Raw genomic sequence first — 20,039 nt, 5'->3', positions numbered from 1 at the left:
GCTGTAAGCTCTGTGCCTGGCCGCTCGTGGACCCCGGCACGTCTTTCCTGGGCTGATTTTAGTCTGTACCCTTTTGTTGCTGGGTTCTGGGAGTCCCAATGCATTACCGAGCCAGAGGGTGATCCTTGGGGCCTCAGGGAACTTTGTAACAGGCACCAACTTGTCAAAACGCGTACCGTCTTACAGATAAGGAGACAGGGTGTGATGTGGTCAAAATTTCACAGCTAAAAAGGGGCCCCAGACCCCGTGACAGCTTCACTCCTCTAGCTGCCGTCACTAGAGCACGCGGAAGAAAAACACAGCACGCGGCCGTTCCCGACCAGAGTTTATTGGGGCCTGACGGCCGAGCACGGCACGGGCTACGTGGGCTCTACTGTCCTGTGCGGCCCTGGCACAGGCCTAGGTTGGGCACTACAAGGTCTCGGCTCCTACCAGGACGCTAAGGCAGTGGCCAGCGGAGGGGAGGGTCATGCGCGGCCACTGGGGTGGGGGTTCCAGGAGGCCTCCCTCTCCCTGCTGCCCTCTGGCTCCAGCAGGGGTCTGGCAGCTCCGAGGCTGCTCTGCCGATGGGGGTGGGGGGGGGGGGGGGGTCTGGGGGGACGGCAGGGGTTCTCCTTCACTTCACACAGCAGGGAACTACATTCTTGTCTGGAAGTACAGTGAAAAGACGGTATGTGTACCAAAGTTTCTAGAAAACAGGGGGCAGGGTGGCAGGTTCATCCGAAGGCCTCGAGGAGGTGGTCAGTCACGGCCCAAGGTGCACCAAGCAGCTGGGAAGGGCGGGGGGAAGACACGTGAGGCAGAGCAGGTGGCCTCTTTCCCCAAGGGGACCACGGCCAGGGTGGGAAGCACATGTCTGGCTTGTGGGGAGGTGCTTGCTGGGGGCCCTAGGAGCCAATTCCAAGGGGGGGAAGGAATGTCTGGGGGGAGGGAGTAGGGGTACAGGGGGGCACCTAGAGCCACCCTGACACTCTGCCCTCTCCCTGCAGCCGACTCTCCCACTCGTTGAGATCGTAGCCCTGCCCTTCGTGTTCAAGGGCTGGCCTAACACTCCAGCCCTGGGTCTCCCTCCTCTCTAGGACCCCCTGCACACCCAGCTTCCCCGTACCTGGCACCAAGATCCGGGAGAAGGCCTCAGGCTGACTCAGCGTGTCCACCTTGACGTGCCGGAAGGCCTTGCACACGGGGCTCTGCAGGTGCCTGTGAGTCGGGGGATGGGGGGGGGGTGTTGAGCCTCCACGGGAGCTTGCGAGGAGGCCCTGCCAGAGACGGGGGGGCTTCCCCTGCCCAGGCAGCCCGGCTCGGCGCTTTCAGCCCTGGGGGGAGGGGAGGCTGACGGCTCTGGCCTCGGAACAGCCAGTGGTCGGTTGGTGGGGAGAACAGCCAGGTCCTTTCTGGAGTTTTAGCCACAGGGGTAGCAGGTAGCAAATGCGAGCAACCTCGGCCACCAGGGTGGGCCAGGAACCCGGGTTCAGAGCCCAGCTGGGGGAAAGGGGGTCCCTCCAGAGGGACATAGAGGCGTTCAGGGCCCCTGTGGGCCGCGTGAGGCCAGCACTCTGCAGCTGGAGGCCCGAGGAGCCAAGGACCCTTGGTGACCTGCCCTCCTTCCCCCCCCCCCCTGCCCAAGGAGGCTGCGGCAGACCACTCACCTCCTCCATTCCTCCTCCGTCTCCCAGAACTCATAGACCACGAAGGTGAGGCCATCAGCCAGCCTCACTGCTGCGATGCTGGGGAGAGAGAGGCTCCAGCTGGAGGGCTGCCCCCCAAGAGCCTGGCAGAGGTGGGAGGGGCCCCCAGCACTGCCCCTCTGGTGTGTTCAGTGAGGATCCCCAGCACCTGATGCCAGGCCCAGTCCCAGAAGGTGGCCAGGAAATACTCACTGAACGAATCGCAACGAAACGACACTTGAAAAGGCCTTACCGCCATTTAAAAACCCCACCTTTCAAAATAAAAACATCTTCCTTCTCCTGCCTTCTCTGTAATTGTTTCATTTAATCCTTATAACTCTCCCGTGACTTGAAATTGACCCAGCAACGGGGCGGGGGAGGCCAGGCACCTGTTCCTTCCTGTGTGACCATGACCTGTGTGCCTCCAGGGCCGGGAAGGGACTCCCCAAGTGAGAAGGCGGCTGGCCTGGGGTGTTGGGTTCCTTCCTCGCTAACCCTGGCCTGACCCACCCCCCACTCAGAACACAGCCTGAGCCTCCAGGAGGAGAGCTCTCTCGCGCGGCTGCCGATCGCCGTGTCATTCCAGGTAATTCCATGTTTCACCGGACAGGAGCCGGGAAGCAGGACTGCTAATGGCATCGTTAGTTCACCAGCTCCAGCCTCCGACCACACCTGGAGCCGGGGCTCCCCCTCCCACCCCCCCCCACCACCAGATACACGTCGCCTGCCAGTCAGAACCCATGGCCCTTTGCGCCGCTTGACAAAGGTCATGGGGGCAATGGGGACTATCTGCATTTGGTTACCGGGGGATGAAAGCGAGCCCGGGGACCGCATCTGCCTGGCCGACAGCACACAGCAGGCGTTGGGGGCGCGCCCGTGGGCAGGCAGGCGCAGGGTGCAGGGACGACGGTCATTCCACAGGCGAGAAGCCCCTCGGCGTCCTGCTCCCCCCTCCTCCCACGTTCTCCCCCCACCATGAGCTCGCGATCGCCCACCTGCACGACCGCACCTGGCCTGCCGTCCTAGCGTGGCCCGGAAGGACCTGTACGACGCCCCCACCAACGCTGCTGGCCGCCTCCTGACCCTCCCGCTTGGCCCCCAGCACCGTCCTGTCGGTTCGGCCTTAGGGCCTCTCCCCGCCCCTCCCCCATCCCAGCCGCTAGCTGGTCCCGTCAGCCCAGCTCCAGAGCCCAGGTCACTCAAAGACCCGCCCGGACCGCGGGGCCTCTCCTGGCCGCACCCGTCCCCGCTCACCCCTCCTTCACACAAAGGAGACCTGACCAGCTCTGGCTCGAGCATCTCCGACACGGTCCCTACCAGCCCCCAGTCCTTTCCTGTCGTCACAACCGGGCCGCTCGAGGCGCTTGCTATGTCCCCAGGTCTCGGCTCCAGCCGATGCCCCCCGCAGACCGCCCTCCCCCCCGGTTCTGCGGCCGCTCCTCGCCCGGCCTCATGCACGTACGGCCCCCCACCTGGATCAAGCAGGTCACTCACTGGAAGCAGGTCCTGGCCCCCGCGGTCCCCCGCAGGTACTGGCGCAGGGAGTCCACAAACTCGCTCAGCTGCTCGGGGCACACGGCCATCTCCTGCCGAACCAGCTGCAGGTGCTGTGGGGACACAGGGGAGTGAGCGCCCGGCCACCCCCGCTCTCCCTGCCCGAGCCCCGGCCTCCCCAGACCTTCCGTCAGAGAAGACAGGACAATTGGGCCAAAACAGAACCCAAAACCCCTCCTCGCTCACGCGAGGGCTCATTCTTACGCCAAAAGTGGACCAAATGGCTAAAAGCAGACGACAGCCACGCCCAAGCAGGACACCACAGGAGGGTGTGCACAGAGGGGCTCTGCGGCCGCCGGGAGCTGCCCGCCCGGCACTCTGGTCCGAGACACCACAAAATCAGGGCCCAGCAAGATTGGCTTCTGGTCGGGTCAGTGTGTGGGGTCACTGTCCCGATCACTTCGCCCCGGGGCCAAACTGTTGTTGATCAGAGGACACCCCTGGCTGGAGAGGCGTCCAGGGCCTAGGGCCGCATCTCCGCTCGTGGTGGTCGCAGGGGGTGACACCAGGGGGTGTCAAGGACCTGGAACTCAGTCCTGGCTCCGGCAGGGATGGGGCCACAGGAGAGGGGCAGGAAGGGAGCAGGCCTCACCATGTTGGTGCCTTCTTCATCTGAGAGGCGCTGCTGAAGGTCAAACCAAAGGGTCTGAAACAACAAAGCACAAAGACGTGTCGGAGACCGAGGCCCCCTCCCCCAGGGAGGCCTCCAGCACTACCACAACGAAACCGGAGAGTCCAAAGCCAGCAGAGAGCTCCAGCCTCTGCACCCCCAGGTTCCAGGGGCTCTGGAGTCCCTGGGGCCAGGCCTCGCTGGGCCACCTACCCTCCAGACACAGGGCCGGCTCTGAAGGAGGCTGGGAGGCCCGGCTGGGAGACGGACCAGAGGAAGCGGCACAGATCGTTTCCGGCCTTGGCATCTGAGAAGCGCAGAAGCCAACCAGACCTAGGCAGAGGGCATTCGGCCAGGGGCGGGGTAGTCTTGGGACAGGACAGTTCTGAACCCAGGATGCCGCTGCCAGCGGCCCTGAGATCCCCCGTCGGCTGGCCCATCACCCCACGTCAAGACCCCCGGTGCCCCGTGAACCTGATAACGGTCTGAATGGGGTGGTTGTGCTAACACTGGCCTCCGGCAGGCCTCGAGCTACATGCTTCACGAATACATCTTGTCTAACTTTCCCGACTCCCGGAGGTGGGCGCGGCCCCACCGTCAGCTCCAGGAAAGCAGGAACCCCGGGCGCGCTGTCACCGACTCACACCGGAGTCCAGAACACAGCCCCCGATGGGTACTCGGCAGTTTCGCAGCGCACGGCCCCGGGGGTTTGAAGCCAGGGCTCTCTCCCCCGGACCCACAAAACCGTGATTCTTCTGCAACTCGGGCGAGCGCCCGGCACCCCATCAGCCCCACCCAGGCAGCGCCAGGCCCAGGTTGGCACGAAGAGGGCGGAGCCCCCTGCCGGCCCCGGATTGGCCCCCGCGGGCGGCCCGGACCAATCAGAGGCCAGCAAGCGGGGCCCCGCCCCGTCTCCAGGACACCCAGGTGCTCCGCGGTCTCCAGCCAGCTGGTTGTTAAGACGACCGGAGGCTAAAAATAAGCTTCAAAGAACCTCCCTCTGGAGGCGCTGGGAGTTGTTATGACAACCCGGCCTCGGGGTCCCGCGGAGCCTTTCCCACCGCTCCCACTCAGCTGCGGGCTTCACGGGAGGGGGGATCCCACCTCGGCCTCAGCCCACCTCCCCCCCACCCCCACCCCCGTCTCCAAGTCTGGCCTCAGCCCCCCTCTGCGTGGGGGGAGCCCCCCACCCCGCCCCCATGAAGCCCTGAGAAACCCCAAGCCCATCAAACTGCTTTTTTGCCCTTGCGCAAAAGATGTCAAAAAAATTCAGAAAAGCGGGAGAAATGTAAACTCGCTCAACCGTACGGTTCGGAGATGCCCGCCGGCTTGGTTGACGTAGGGGTGCTGGTCCCGTGCGTGTGCACAGGCTTGGCGTCGGAATAGGGGTGACGACGCCTAACAACTGCTAACATTGCAATGCTCACGACGGAGCAGGCTCCGGGCTAAGCCATTAAGGCTTCATTTTCTTGGGGCGCCTGGGCGGCTCAGTCGGTTAAACGTCCGACTTCGGGACAGGTCATGATCCCCCGGTTCAGGGTCTGGAGCCCCAGGTCGCGCTCGGTGCTGACAGTGGAGAGCCTGGAGGCTGCTTCAGGGGCTATGTCTCCCTCTCTGCCCCTCCCCCACGTGTCTCTCTCTCTCTCTCTCTCTCTCTCTCTCTCTCTCAAAACTAAAATATTAAAAAAAAAAGACATTTTCTTTAATCCTTACAACAACCCCATGACAAGCGCTAGTCTGAACATTTTCTCTGTGGTTAGAGCAGGAATCTGAGGCTCAGAGAGGGCAAGTCACCGGCCCAAGGTCACAAAGCTGCTAAATGGTATAACCAGGATTTAAATATGCGCAATCTGATACCTGAGCCCTTTGGTAAACCTTTAGGCAACCTGTTCTCTTTCTTCCGACACATGGTCATTGTTTGGGCTGAACTGTATCCTCTCCCAAATCGGAAGTTCCAGACCCATCTCCCCCCCTCCGCCCCCCCCAGCACCTACGAATGTGACTCTGCCTGGAAATAAGGCCTTTGAAGAGGTAATTACGATGAGGTCACATGGGTGGGCCCTAATCCAACGTGACCCTGATGGTGTCCTTGGAGATGAGGACAGAGCCGAGCATTGAGGGAGGATGCGTAAGGACACAGGGAGGAAGTGACTGTCCTCATGCCCAGGAGAAGGCAGCCCTACCCCCAGCCTGAGCTCGGACTTCTAGGCTCTAATGTGACGGAAGAAATGGCCCCGGTCTGAGCCCCGCCTGTGCTACGTGGTCACGGCGGCCCTGGGAGACAAAGGCGGCCATACCGCGAGGACCCGCCGAGTCGTGAAACAGCCTCTGAAGACAGGACTCGTGTTTGAGAGATCTATGAGGGCCTCCTCATTCCAGAGGACTCTAAGCTCTCCTGGGACGCCGCCGGGACCCCCCGGCCCTCACCCACCACCCTGCTGCCTCCTGGCATCCCCAGGCCGGCCTGAGAGCAGAGGCGCAGGGAACCCTGTCCCCTCCCCGCACACGCCCCTGCTGACTCTGTGTTCCTTGAGACGCCCCTCCTGGCTGCCCCTTGCCCGGGGCACCTCTCCAGGACAGGTACGAGGGACAAGGGACATCTTCCCCCCAGTCCTGGTGGCCAGGCTCCCAGGCTCCTGCCCGGACTCCGGGCGACGCTGCACCTGCTGGGGGCAGCGGAAGGGGGCGTGGCTCCGCAGGCTTACCTTGTTCTCCAGCCGCCCTATCAGCTCTGCCAAGCGGCTGATCTGGGCTTCGAGCCCCTCCTCCTTGGGGTCCACGGTGACTAGGGGACAGGATCGGAGATGCTCATGGGGGGAGGGGAGGGCAGCCCCCTCCCCCACGCTGTCCCAGTCCCGCTCGGAGGCCCAGGCTGCATCCGGGCCGCTGTCAGAATTCCCCCCCACCCACCCCGTGCTCCCCACCCCAGGCCGCCACACTCTCTCACCAGGCGGAAGACTCTTCCCTTGTTCCGCGGCCCCCAGCTTGTGGTTGGGGGCCTGGGGGGGAGCGGGGCCGGCACACCAGGTCTCCGCCGCGCCGTGGCTGGGTTTGCTGTGGTTCTGTCTGCAGTGTGAGCGGAGGAAACACACGCTGTGAGGGAGGCCGCAGGGCCCCGTCCGCTCTCAGCAGCTTTGGCAAACGTTAGGCAGCGGCCGTGAGCCCAAACACAGGGCACTTGACCCGGTCTGGCCCTGTTCCTGCCAGGCGGGCGTAATGGCCTCTGTGTCGCGGCAGAGTCGTCGAAGCCCGAAGGCAGGTGACTTCACCAAGACCACCCAGCAGCTGGCAGGGCAGTCAGGATCGAACTTCACTGCATTCTAGGACCACACGGCCCAGCCCCGTCCCCGAGAGCGTCAGTTCCGGGGCTGGGGTGACGCTGAGCCAGGCCCCCACCCCACTGCCTAACTCGCAGCACCCCCTCCCCCTCCCTGTGCGGCGGGGAGCCCGGGTCTGTGCCCGCGAAACAGCCCGCCTCTCTGCAAAAGGGAGCCCTAAGACACGGTCCAGAGAGACCATGGAACAGGACAGAAACATCCATGATCCTGACCTCAGCCGGGCCCTAGAGAGAGGGGCCAGGCCCCGTCCCCCGTCCCCTGTCCGCTGCCCCCAGGCACACCGGGGTGCACACAGGTGCACGGCCCTGGCACGCCCTGCCAGGCACACGCGGCTCACCCAGCACGTGCCTGGCACGACAGTAGGGGCTCAATCGACGCTCGGTGAATTCCCGGACACCCGCGTGCCCAGAGATGCTGGAAAACTCACCGCAGACATCCAGATACACCCAGACACACACAGCAAACGCGCCCTGTGCCCAGCCCCCCTTCTGCACCTTGGTGCCTGCCTCTCCCCTGTGCCGGGGGGCCACCCCAGCCTTCCGGGAGACGGCGGAGGCCACGGAGTCTTTGAGGCTCCACAAACCAGTGGCAAACTGCGGCGGGAGTCCCCCAGGGGCAGCGGGGCTTTGAACCAGTGGCTGGCGCCTGGACGGGGTGGCCTAAGGGGACTTTGCAGCCCGGAGCCTCAAGAGCTGAGATTTGGGGCAGTTTGAGGTTGGAGTTTGTGTCGGGAGGTGTCTCCCCTTTGTGAACTGCACCCCCCCCCCAAAGTCCCACAGGAAGGTCCCAGCACAGGGGCGGGCAGGTGTAACCGCCCGCCACGGAGCTGGCGCTGGGCAGGAAATCAGCTACAATTGGGCGGCAGCCTAATCTACAGCAGGAGAAAACACCACGTTTTTCACCGAGAGAGTGACCCCAAAAATGAAGGAAAGCGAAGTGTCAGCTTCCAGAGCTGTGGCCGTCACCACCGGGGATGCTCAGAGTCGCGGAAGCAGAGTTCTGGGCTCATTCCAATCCGGCAGGCGCGGCCCGGGGCCCGGGATCTGCATTTTACCTTTCCCAGGTGATCTGCCCACAAGGGGCTCAGAATAAACAAATTTTGGGAACAGTGTCACCGAGCAGCTTTCGCGACCGTATCCGGTTGGGACCAGCCCCCGCCGGCCAACATTCACATGCTCAACCCCCGACCCCGCACTGGACAGCAACCCATATCCTGGCTGGGCCGAGCCTCTGGCTGTGAATGCACAGCCGGGCACAGCCATCCGAGGCCCAGCAGTGTAGACATCTGGCTGTTTTTCTCGTCTACCCGGATTTCTTTATGGCCCCTCTGCACCAGACGCATCGGCTGCTCTGGAAAGAAAGGGCGAAGGAGACTTGGTCTGAACTTGGGACGGCAAACGTGAGGGCTGGTGACCCCAGGGCCTGGCATTGCTGGCTGGCAGGAAGGACTCCTCCTCTCTGGACACCAGGCTTTCCCTTCCCGACACGGCGCTCTGCCTGAGTTGGGACCTCAGGGCCTTCTCCCCGGCACTCCGGACGCACGTACCCCACGCACACCCGGCATTCTTCTACGCGCACGCGGTCTCCTCACGCGCACTGAAGACGCAGGCACGGGATCGTCCCCACTTGACAGACAAGCGCGGCGCCCGGCCCAAGGCCACTCAGTCCCCAAGCACACGACCCGGCCCCAACAAGCAGCAGGTGGCCGCGTGTGCGTGTGAGACACATGCCCACGTGACCCTGCGAGGTCCCAGTGACGCACCGGATCTGGCTGGTCTGTTCTTCAATGGCCTCCACCGCACTCTCCACGGAGCTCAGCAGCGACTGGATCTGATTGGCCGTCTCCTTCAGGAGAAAGCGGGTCACAAACTGGTCCACGTTGCTCCCGCCCTCGTACACCTGTGGAGGGAAAGAAAGGGGCACACGTGGGAAAGGGGTTAGGGAGGGAACTTGGGTGTGGGGTCTGGCACGGAGCGGGATGGCGGGGGTGGGGGGGCACCTGGGGCTGGTGTCTCTGTCTCGCAGGAGGACATGGGGACCCCAGCGCCTCCAGCTTGGAGCATCAGGGAAGGGGCTATGGATTCAGAGATGGCGGTTTGAGCCCTGGCTTCCCCATGTACTCGTTCCTGCCCTCTACGACCACGGTTGGAGTCACTTTAGTACCTATCCTACAAGGTCCCATGGAGGACTGGGTGACAGAATGCGTATAAAATGCCTGGCACAGGCCCTGTAACATAGCAAATACTCAACGAGCGGCAGCTGCTGGGATAAAGATGATGTTAATACCGACGATCGTGGAGGGGGGAGGAGGAGGAGGGGGGGAGGAGGAGGGGGGGAGGAGGAGGAGGGGGGGAGGAGGAGGAGGGGGGGAGGAGGAGGAGGGGGACGAGGAGGAGGAGGAGGGGGAGGAAGGTGACGGCAGCGATGCTGATACTGGGAGAGATGGGGAAGACGATGATGGGGAGGGGGAGGTGGTGATAAGGGTGGTCGTTGGTGGTGCTGTTCTTGCGGACAGGGGTGAAGTATGTGGGGAGAAGAGTAAGTGACCCTACCCCCTCCTTCCTCCCAGGAGGCTTCCTTGGCCTCGTGGGCCTTCAGGATGCTACGCAGAGAAATGAAGGAAGACTCAACAGCGACCGGCTGGGGACGTCCAACTGGCTCCTCCCAAGAAAAAGCCCGAGACTCAGTGTCAGAAGCCTCCTCCCGGGTCCTCCCCTCCCCTCGGGTCAGCAGGGAGCCTGGGGGGCACCCAGAGACGAAGATTCAGAGGCCACGAGGAGAAGAACTCAACTCGAGGGAAAAAGAAGGAAGAGGGTTTCCACAGACTTCGCGGTGGCGCGGCTCTCCCCTTTTGTCGAGAGTCTGCGGCAAAGACCTTCCCCAAGGCTTCCGGATCCGGCTGAGAAGCCTTTACGGCACAACTGAGGTTCTGGCTGAGCCAGGTCACTCAAGGATGGTAAGGATCCCGCTGGGCCCTGAAACCCTGTGCGACTCTCCCGCCTCCTCGGCCGAGACCCCACCCTCCCGAGCCAACCGCCCGGCACTTTGGAATTCCGCCCGGTCCCCGGCAAGGCGAGGAAAAACAGGGCTCTCAAGGAAAGCAAATTAAACCATCCATCACTCTGACTGGGAATTGATTAGCAACGAGGGCACGAGGGAAACACGGCTGGAGACAGAGAGGGAAACAGAGGCAGGGGAGGGGAGCACGGGGAGGAGAGGCACACACGGGGAGGCGTGGAGGTGGCCACCCTACGCCAACACCGGAGACGGGTCCCGACCACACAACAGTGGCACAGAGTACGTAAGGTTCTGCTCGCCTAATGCGTTTCGATTATTGATTATCCTCCCTAGCAAATAGTTGAAACCACACTCAATCCGGTGATCAACGGGCCCTGGACAAACGAACGGCCAAAACGAACGAGAAGATGCAATGTGCTAAGAAACTGAAACGCAAAGAGAAAGCCTGCTAGGAGCCATCAAGCAGAAAAATGAGCTGAAGTGAAGTGTGTTAAGAGCACTCGGCTCAAGTGACTGAGGGTGCAGCTAGCGATCCGTGAGCGTAACCCGTTAGCTGAATTCCAAAAAGACACGTGACTTTCAAAGGAATAAAAATGCAGGGGCGTCTGGCTGGCTCGGTTGGTTGAGCATCCGACTCTTGATTTCGGCTCAGGTCACGATCTCGGGGTCGTGAGATCAGGCCCCGTGTGGGGCTCCGCACTGAGTGTAGATAGAACCTGCTTGGGCTTCTCTCTCCCCCCGCCCCACCGTCTCTCTGCCCCTCCCCCATTCATGTGCATGCATACACGCGTGTGCACGCACACACTCTCTCCAAATAAAAAAAAATGTTTAAATTTTTAAAGGACTCAAAATGCAGCTTTTACGGATTTCTCCTCCACCATAATCAATGCCTGCCTCAGCCAACAGAGCAACTCCACCGATTCCAGAGGGAAAGGATCAGATCTGGGAATCGCGTGTCGTGTAGACACACGACTCCTCTTCGGGGTATAGGGCGATATTCGGAAATCTGCAAATTTCTGACGTGTTACCACATGAGCACCTTTCCGGCAAAAAACTGCCTGGGAGTCTCCCCCCCAAACACACACATATCTAGGGCTGAGTCAAAGAAAACAGTCTTGAATAGGGAAGTCATGGAAGGAAGGGGCAGTGATGCAGCCGATTAAATGTAAGGTTGCAGGGTCAGGAGACGAAAACGTTCATCGGCGATAGTTTAATTCCAGTCACACTGGATTATGTCAATAAAGACCGGAGAAGTATGGAAAAAAAATATCTGAAAAGCTCAAAAACGCCTTGAACTCCTCAAAAGGGAGTAGATGTTTCCGATTAGCTAGGGATAAAAACACAATGAGGAACGTTCATGGTGCCAGGGGTGCCTGGGTGGCTCAGTTGGCTGAGGGTCATCCGGCTTTGGCTCAGGTCGTGATCTCACAGTTCATGAGTTCGAGCCCCGCGTCAGGCTCTCTGCTGTCAGCGTGGAGCCTGCTTCGGATCCTCTGTCCCCCTTTCTTTGTCCCTCCCCGGCTTGTGCGTGCTCGCTCGCTCTCTCTCGCGCGTGCGCAAAAATAAACACCCTAGAAAGAAAAGGGGCGCCTGGGTGCCTCAGTCAGTTAAGTGTCCGACTTTGGCTCGGGTCACGATTTCGCAGTTTGTGAGTTCACGCCCCCCGTCAGGCTCTGTGCTGTCAGAGCAGAGCCTGCTTTGGACCCTCTGTCCCTCTCTCTCCCCGCCCCTCCCCTGCTTGCTCTCTCTCTAGCAGAAAATTCACAGCACCTGTTTCAGAGGTTGTCCACGAAATGAAAACTACAGCATCTACCCAAGACCACAATCAATGCTCTAAACAAAGCTGACCATCAAAAGGCCACAGGTCAAACGGACAAGGGAAGCACACAAAACGGGAATCGTGAGAGATTACGAGAGCAGTTGGGACAGACCGATTACGACAATAACGAAACGCGGCCTAAATTCCCTCACGTAAAGATACAGTCCCAGATTTGATGAAATGAGACCCAAATGGAGGCACATCGAAACCAAAACAGCACCGAGCGATTTCCAAAGAAAAGTCTGGGCAAAAGTCCTGTCACCAGATTTGGTCAAATGAAGACGTTGCACGAGAAGATAGGATTTAGAGAACACGGTATCGCACAAGGTGAGAAGGGTCACGAAACAACGGCAAGAGGCATTCTGCACAGCAAGGGCAGGATGTCACCGCACCATCATGCAATCGGAGAGGATATTGCTATAAACATGGAGGTGGGGATTCACATGGACACAGCCACTTTTAAAAAATTTTTTTTTCAATGTTTATTTTTGAGAGAGAGAGCGCGCATGAGTGGGGGAAGGGGCAGAGAGAGAGGGAGACACAGAATCCGAAGCAGGCTCCGGGCTCCGAGCTGTCAGCACAGAGCCCGACGCGGGGCTCGAACCCACGAGCCGTGAGATCATGACCTGAGCCGAAGTCGGACGCTTAACCGACTGAGCCGCCCAGGCGCCCCGGACACAGCCACTTTATCAAGCAATTGTGCTTTCTCTCCAGAGCCTTGCACCGTCGCAGACGAGGGGTCTGGAGTTCTTTCTTGTCCAGCAAGAGAGCGGACGCAGAAATGAATACGAGAGAGGCTAAAGTCTGGGAGGAGACAAGAGCCCCGAAGAGGAATTTCGTCTCCGTATTTGAGGTCTCAAGATCTTACACATGTGGTAACCATGGAGAAAACAATCGGACAGTAATCATTAACTTGTGTGACTAAGAAGCAAAGGGTCTGGGGGGGGGGGGTGGGGACAAGCGGTGTTTGTGATCAAGGTACACATCTGATTGGCATCAGATGGAAAGTAATTTCCTGCAGGTGATGGAACAAGTTACTCGTGATCCCGGTACAATATCGCGCTAGCTAACCTCCAATGCTTTCGCCCAGTGGTGGCAGCTTTCCGCTCTAAGCTTGTTTCCAACCCATTTAGGTAAATAGAACCTATTTCCCCACATTGCACGGCTCCTATTCTTTGACTCAGTCATTCCATTTACGATAATCTGTCCCTAAGAAATCGTGCAAAATGAGCACAAAGGCTCATGTCCTGAGGTTACAGTATATATTCACATTAGCAAGAACCTGGTAATCATCTAATACGCCCCAAAACAGAGGAAAAGTAAATTTAAGTAAGAATGTTTAAAAAAAAGATGCTTCTGGACAGTTTTAATCACATAGGAAAAATGCTAAGATATTAGGTGGAAAAAGTACAAAAAATAAGTTTTGTACACAAGACAATATTAAATATGTTAAAGAAATACACATGGGAAAAAAGGTTCCGAGGTAATAAGAAACATGTTAACTAACAGTGGTAAGGAATGGTGGGAGTTACAAATGGTTTGAACTTTTTCCTAATACTCTTCTTTATTTTCTAAATTTTACAAGCTGAATATGTACCATTTATATGATAAAAAAAATAAAGGTCTATATGCATCAAACAACATGGCTAAAAACCTAGTAAGGAAAACCATTAAAAACACAGAGTAAATAATTTGGTGTGACAAATTAGCTCTTCATTGTCCCATAGGGGAGATAAATTGGACGATAAATAAGGATGCAAACACCATTGTTAGGGGCGCCTGGGTGGCTCAGTTGTTTGAGCATCCGACTTTGACTCCGGTCGTGATCTCTCAGTGTGTGAATTTGAGCCCCACATAAGGCTCTGTGCAGTGCAGAGCCTGCTTGGGATTCTCTCTCTCTCTCTGCCCCTCCCCTGCTCACATGCTCTCTCTCAAAAATAAGTAAAACATTAAAAAAAAAAAAAAAGAGCATTGTTAGGTAAATGTGAAAGTCTTTTTTTTTTTTAATTTAAACAAATTTTTTCATGTTTATTTTTGAGAGAGAGAGTGAGCAGGGGAGGGGCAGAGAGAGAGGGAGAGAGACACAAGGCAAATATGGAAGTCTTTATTTTTAAGTTTATTTAAAAAAAATTTATTTTTTAATGTTTATTTATTTTTGAGAGAGACAGGGCGTGAGCAGGGGAGGGGCAGAGAGAAAGAGAGGAAGACAAAGAAGCTGAAACAGGCTCCAGGCTCCGAGGGGTCAGCACAGAGCCCTATGCGGGGCTTGAACTCGGGAATGGCAAGATAATGACCTAGGCCAATTTGGATGCTTAGCTGCTGAACCACCCAGGTGCCCCATAAGTTTAATTCCTAGACAGAGAGAGAGAGTGAGCACGAGTGGGGAAGGGACAGAGCGGAGAGGGCAAGAATCCCAAGCAGGCTCAGGCTCTACACCGACAGCTCAGAGGCCGACGCGGGGCTCGAACCCACAAACCGTAAGATCGAGATCTGAGCTCAAGTTGGAGGCTCACCGGACTGAGCCATCCAGCCGCCCTAGCGTGAAAGTCTTTAAAACGGACAAGAAAGATTACTGGGTTTCCTATCAGCAGGCCCTGTGGGTTAACTAAATCTTCCCTTGTTTGGGGGCTCCTTTTAAAACTCCGCAGAATGTACAAGAGAGATGATGCTGAAAAATAACTCTCATCCACAGCGACGCACAGGAATTTTGTCTGGCGGAATGCAATTGTCGCCGTCACCGTGGACAGTGCCCGGTTCTGCACCGATTCACAGATTCGCTCAGAGCTCCTAGTTGCCTCTATCCATGGTGCGTGGCCTTGGAATTTTCCTTTGAGCTAGCTGTAACATCCTGCTGGTTCTCACGTTAATTTAGGAGTTTTTAAAAATATTCATGTTGCCTTAAAAAAAAAATGGGGGGGGGGGGAGCTTGTGGCTGGCTCAACTGGCAGAGCACGTGACTCATGATCTCAGGGTCATGAGTTCAAGTCCCACACTGGGCGTGGAGTCTACTTAAAGCTAAAAAAAATTGGGGCACCCAGGTGGCTCAGTCGGTTAAGTGCTGGACTTCGGCTCAGGTCATGATGTCATGGCCTGTGGGTTTGAGCCCCGTGTGGGGCTCTGTGCTGACAGCACGGAGCCTGCTTTGGATCCTCTGTCTCCCTCTCTTGCGCTGCCCCTTCCCCACTCCTTGCGTGCTTGCTCTCTCTCAAAATTAAATATTAAAAAATGTTTAAAAATTAAAAAAATTAAAACTTAAAAAATTAGAATATTCAAGTTCTGTATATTGAGAATAGAAAACTAAGACAACGTAATTCTTTACTTTCGTTATTCAGTCATGATAAGATCATAAATTAGATCATGAGTACCTTAAAAATATTTTTTTTTAACGTTTGTCTTTGAGAGAGAGAGAGTGTGAACAGGGGAGGGGCAGAGAGAAAGGGAGAGACAGAATCTGAAGCAGGCTCCAGGTTCTGAGCCATCAGCACAGAGCCTGATGCGGGGTTCACACTCACGAAACGCGAGATCATGACCTGAGCCAAACTCCGACCCTTAACTGACTGAGCCACTCAGGCGGCCCCATCGTGAATAGCTTTTTAAGTAAATAGTGGCAATATGGTAAATGATATAAGGATTTTGCGTGAAAATCGTACCCCCAATCCAAATAGATGTAAGTAAGTGATATGAACTCTGTTTCTGGGATTAAAAAATTATTGAAGAAAATTCCCACCTGCAGAGAAAAAAAAAGGCTCAACTGATTTTTCTCAATTTTGAAACAAAAATTTACAGTGGCTGGTGTTGTTAACATCCGTAATACAAATTAAAATGTTGGTGCTGAAAAAATGAAATAGCTCTACTTGTACAAGAGACAGCATTTCACCTTTGTATAGTGTATCTTTTAGGAGCGTATACGTCATAACAAAGAAAAGCCAAGTTATTTTCCCATTTCATGCTCTGAAAAGATCCAGGTCATTTTCTCAAGCGTCCAAGAGATCATTAAAAAAACAACTTGGGGCACCTGGGTGGCTCAGCTGGTTGAGTGTCCAACTCTGGATTTCGGCTCAGGTCATGATCTCACGGTTCATGAGTTCGAGCCCCGCGTCGGGCTCTGTGCTGAACGCTTGCTCAGAGCCTGGATCCTGCTTCGGATGCTGCGTCTCCCTCTCTCTCTGCCCCTCCCCGGCTTGCACTCTGTAAATGAACTTTACAAAGTTCCCTGAAAGTAAATGAACTTTATCGAACATGCAGTGCCTGTTTTGTGCCAAATAAGGTTTGAGATTTTTGAAAAAAATCATCGACAACATACGACGCATAACTGATCACAAAACCGAACACGGCCGTGATAGGTTTCGGGAAAACTAGCTAACACGGGCACAGAAAGTGACATTTCACTGAAGCTAGGGTTGACCTTGGAAAAAACTACTAAGAGACTCTTCTCCCCCCGTTTATACCTCGACCCCAGCCTCGTGGATAAATTCTTTCGGTCTCTGAACGGAAAAATGACTCTGTGATAGAGAAGCGGGTTCACACACAGCAGATATTCAAAAGGCCTCAATTTCTGAGAGAGAGAGAGAGAGAGAGAGAGAGAGAAATCGCTTGGCTAGCGGGAGGGCTGCAGAGCGGTGTGGACGAACTCGGCGACACTCCAGTTCTATCACAGGTTGATCACAGGAAGTGAAGGATTGTTCCACAGACAAGACTCTAAAAATAGAATCCGCCCCATCAATCGCTTCAGAAAAATCACGTAATCACAAAGGCAATTTAAAAACTTCACTACCACCTCCTAAGACAAAATTTAACGAAGGGAAGGCAGAGATAATGTTTTGCTTTTTTCCGAACAGGCTGAGAAGGATTCTAAAAAAGGAGCTGGTATTAATATTGTAATTAGGGGAGAAATACTGGAGACACGCGCTTGAAAATCAGGGGCAAAACAAAGAGAGCCGAGGTAGCACCGGGAACAGGACTTCGGAACGGCGGGAGGGGGGGGGACACAGAGATCAGGGGGCCGCACAGCAGAAATGAGTCAGCGCGCCGGTTTGCAGCTCACGCCAGGACTGCGCGGCAACAAAAAGCAAACGGGCCAACCCAGGTCGGTGACGAAGCGTTTGAAGTAACCAGGGAGCTGAGCTGCGTTTCTACCGCCGGAAAGCAGTTCGAAAAAAACGCAAGCGAAAGAACTGCCCATCACGGCTGCAAAAACCATCAACTCGGCCGCTAAAAACACACCATCACGTGCGCGTGCTTTCCGAGCGCAGGGTGTCCGAAACCGGTCCGAGGTGAACGGGGAGATAGGAAAATGCTCTCCTTGGTGGGGAGTTCGGTGTCCCCTCTGAACAGTTCACGGCCAAAGACCAGGAAGTAACCACGCGCGTTCGTGTCGTCGCGAGACGGCACTGCTGGGAAGGGGCTCCATCTCCGGGAGCCCCGTGGGGCCGGGCGGTGAGGGTCCCGCAGCCCGTCCGGAGCCGAGCCGGGGTGACGCCCTTGTCCGCGCAGGGATTGCAGAGCCTGGGGTCCCTTCCACCCACCGCCCACCTGACACATTCAGAGCGTCCAACCACAGTCCGGGCAGACGAACGACGACAGGCGACCGGTCTCACACGATATTAAAATACGCTCGAGAAAAGCGAGACTCATGACGGCAGGACACGACCACAGGAACGGAAACGTGGGTTGAGTGGAGGCGCGCGATCAGGCCCAGCAATTCTGAGACCGGCGGGAAGACAGGGACGCCCTAACACACGGCAGAGGACCCCCTGAAAAACCCGAAGACGCTGATACCTCTGACGCACCGAGTACCGTCTGAAACACACACACGGAATCGGTCTTACGTCCGCCTGGGCATACAGCAGGAGCCTAATGAGAAAACGGTCACCTCTGCTCTGTGCCGGGCCCCGAGCTAAGCACCTGAGAGACCTTATTTCATTCGACCCCCGTAAGGGACTCTAAGGTGAATGCTGGAGAAACTGAGGCCCGCCGGGGGGCAGCGACTGGCTCGGGGCCCTTCAGCCAGGTCTACATGTCCCTCCCGTGTGTGTCTTGCTCCCGACCCCCACCCCCCCCACCCCCCACCCCGCCTTGCTCAGCGTGCGAGGCTCCCCTCCCGGCTGACTGAGCCTCCAGTCACCCCCGGCCCGGCCCGGAGTCCGTACCTCCTGCCGGGTTCCTGACCCCGCTCCCTTCTCCTTCCGGCCAGCAGCTGTGGCCATCTAGCTATGGACCCTGCAGGGATCACCCTTCCGAGCCTGTTTCCAGAGCTCTGAAACGGGGGCAGCGACAGGGTGACAGTGGCCACGCACAGGGCAGCAGCGAGGATTAACCTGAGCGTTGAATCCCGGCCATCGCGGGTCCTCAGCCAACTTAGCGCCTCTTCTCCGGACGCAGCGAAGGGACACGGCCCCCCCTGCCCCTCCAGCAGCCACCAGCCCAGCGGGGTGTGGACTCGGAGGCTGGGGGACCGGCTGCTTCCGCCCACGTGCGCGTCAACAGAGAAGGCGCGACGTCCGGCCCCCACCCTGGCCCCGGCGCCCCGCCTTCTGTCCTCCTCCAGGGCACATGCTAACAAGGGGGTGACAGGACTGGGGGCTGAGCCGCTGGAGCCACACGGGAGACCTCTCCCCAGGCCACGCGGGGGTCCCCGCACCGGGCCTGCTGCCTGGACAGGGTTCACACACCGGAAACCGCCTGAAACCTAGATCGGGTGCAGACGCGTGAACGCGCCCCTTTCGCTCCCCATCCTGCCTCGTGACCCGGGGAAGAGGGTGAGATCGTTAGGGTCCACACCTGTCCGAGGACCCTGGCGGGCTCGGGCCGGCTGCCGCTCCCTCTCCGCGACGGCAGGCCCGGGGCCGGGCCCAATTCCGGGACAGGGCCTCACGCGCCAACCTGCCGCTGGCCAGGGCCGGTCACCGACCCAGTGCGTTCACTTCACAGCTGAACCCGGCTCCCTGCGGGAGCCCCAAGGAAAGCCCACCCCGGACCCAACCCCTGTCGCCACAAATCCAGGCACCCTGGGGTGAGGACGCCCCGTAAGAACCCTAACCAGCACTCAGACCTCGGAGCCCCAGGGCCGCCCACGCCTACCCACCTTCTTGGTGTAGCCCATGGCCTTCAGAACAGAGTGATTCAAGGTCTCCAAGGAGGCCAGGACGTCCTCATAATCCCCCATGTGGTCCACAAAGTAATCTGAGGGAGGGGAAAGCAAAGGTCAGGGGTCACAGGAGGAGGATTCTACCCCAGCCCTCGGGCCTTCCCGTGCATCCCACCTGTGCCCCCGGGACTCCCGGGTCCCATCCCCCGACCCCAGTCCTGGTCCCTGCAGATCGGGCACCTACCACACAGCTCCTTGGTGTCCACGTGGCTGCAGAGAGAACGAGGGAGACTCAGGTCAGGCCTGTCCCGTCCCAGCCGCCCTCCCCGCCCCCCTGCCCCAACAGCACGCAGGGCCCGGAGCTCGTCAAACACCTGCCGTGCCTCCTCTCGGGACCATCCTACGTGCCGGCACCTGAGCCAAGTTCACAGGTGAGGCGCAGCAGGTAAAGGATGCCCTGCCCCCCACCCGGAAGGACAGAGCAGGGATCCACCTCTGCGTGACCTCTGACCCCACTACCACTCATTTCCTCTCCCCTGCTGCGCCGACCGTGTCCCGAGCGCATAGGACCAAGAATGGGGCTAAGTCAGGGGCTGGGCAAAGGGAGGGAAAGGGACAGAAGGTGGAGGGCCCAGGACTCTGACAGGCTGTCAACAAAACTCATGCGACACGCCGCCCCTCGGCATCCCTGCCGGCTGGGTCCTGGGCCAGCCGTCCTCGTGCCCACCCCAGCCCTGGGGTCCCGTGGCCCCGTTCCTAAGGCGTGGAGAGGACTGGGCCCTTCCTCGGAGGACGCTAAGCACCGAAATGCCACCCAGGCTGGTGAAGGTGCACGTAGCAGCCTCAGAGCAGAGACGTGACGGCAGGGTGTGCTGGGGGCGGATGCCAAGGGACCCGAGCGTCTGTGCAGTTCTGGGAGCCTTGCCCTGTCTGGGCGCCAGCTACC

At 58.0% G+C, this 20,039-nt stretch overlaps 1 protein-coding gene across 1 annotated transcript in view; it reads right to left on the bottom strand.

Annotated features, from left to right (window-relative positions):
- Positions 1–265: 265 nt before the first annotated feature.
- The window catches only part of NECAB2 (N-terminal EF-hand calcium binding protein 2), a 28,814-nt gene continuing 9,040 nt past the window's right edge, over positions 266–20,039 (bottom strand). The window contains exons 4-13 of the mRNA XM_042968088.1: positions 19,338–19,363; positions 19,091–19,188; positions 8,932–9,068; positions 6,779–6,897; positions 6,537–6,616; positions 3,814–3,867; positions 3,162–3,274; positions 1,650–1,727; positions 1,109–1,200; positions 266–770 (exon numbers count right to left, since the gene is read on the bottom strand). Of these exons, the coding sequence (XP_042824022.1) occupies positions 742–770; positions 1,109–1,200; positions 1,650–1,727; positions 3,162–3,274; positions 3,814–3,867; positions 6,537–6,616; positions 6,779–6,897; positions 8,932–9,068; positions 19,091–19,188; positions 19,338–19,363 (826 nt within the window). The 3' untranslated portion in view covers positions 266–741. The remainder of the gene's footprint in view (positions 771–1,108; positions 1,201–1,649; positions 1,728–3,161; positions 3,275–3,813; positions 3,868–6,536; positions 6,617–6,778; positions 6,898–8,931; positions 9,069–19,090; positions 19,189–19,337; positions 19,364–20,039) is intronic.

This window comes from Panthera tigris, chromosome E2 (assembly GCF_018350195.1).
Source record: "Panthera tigris isolate Pti1 chromosome E2, P.tigris_Pti1_mat1.1, whole genome shotgun sequence".
Taxonomy (NCBI): domain Eukaryota; kingdom Metazoa; phylum Chordata; class Mammalia; order Carnivora; family Felidae; genus Panthera; species Panthera tigris.
The sequence above is the reverse complement of the archived record's forward strand: the minus strand, read 5'-3'. Positions and strand labels throughout refer to the sequence as shown.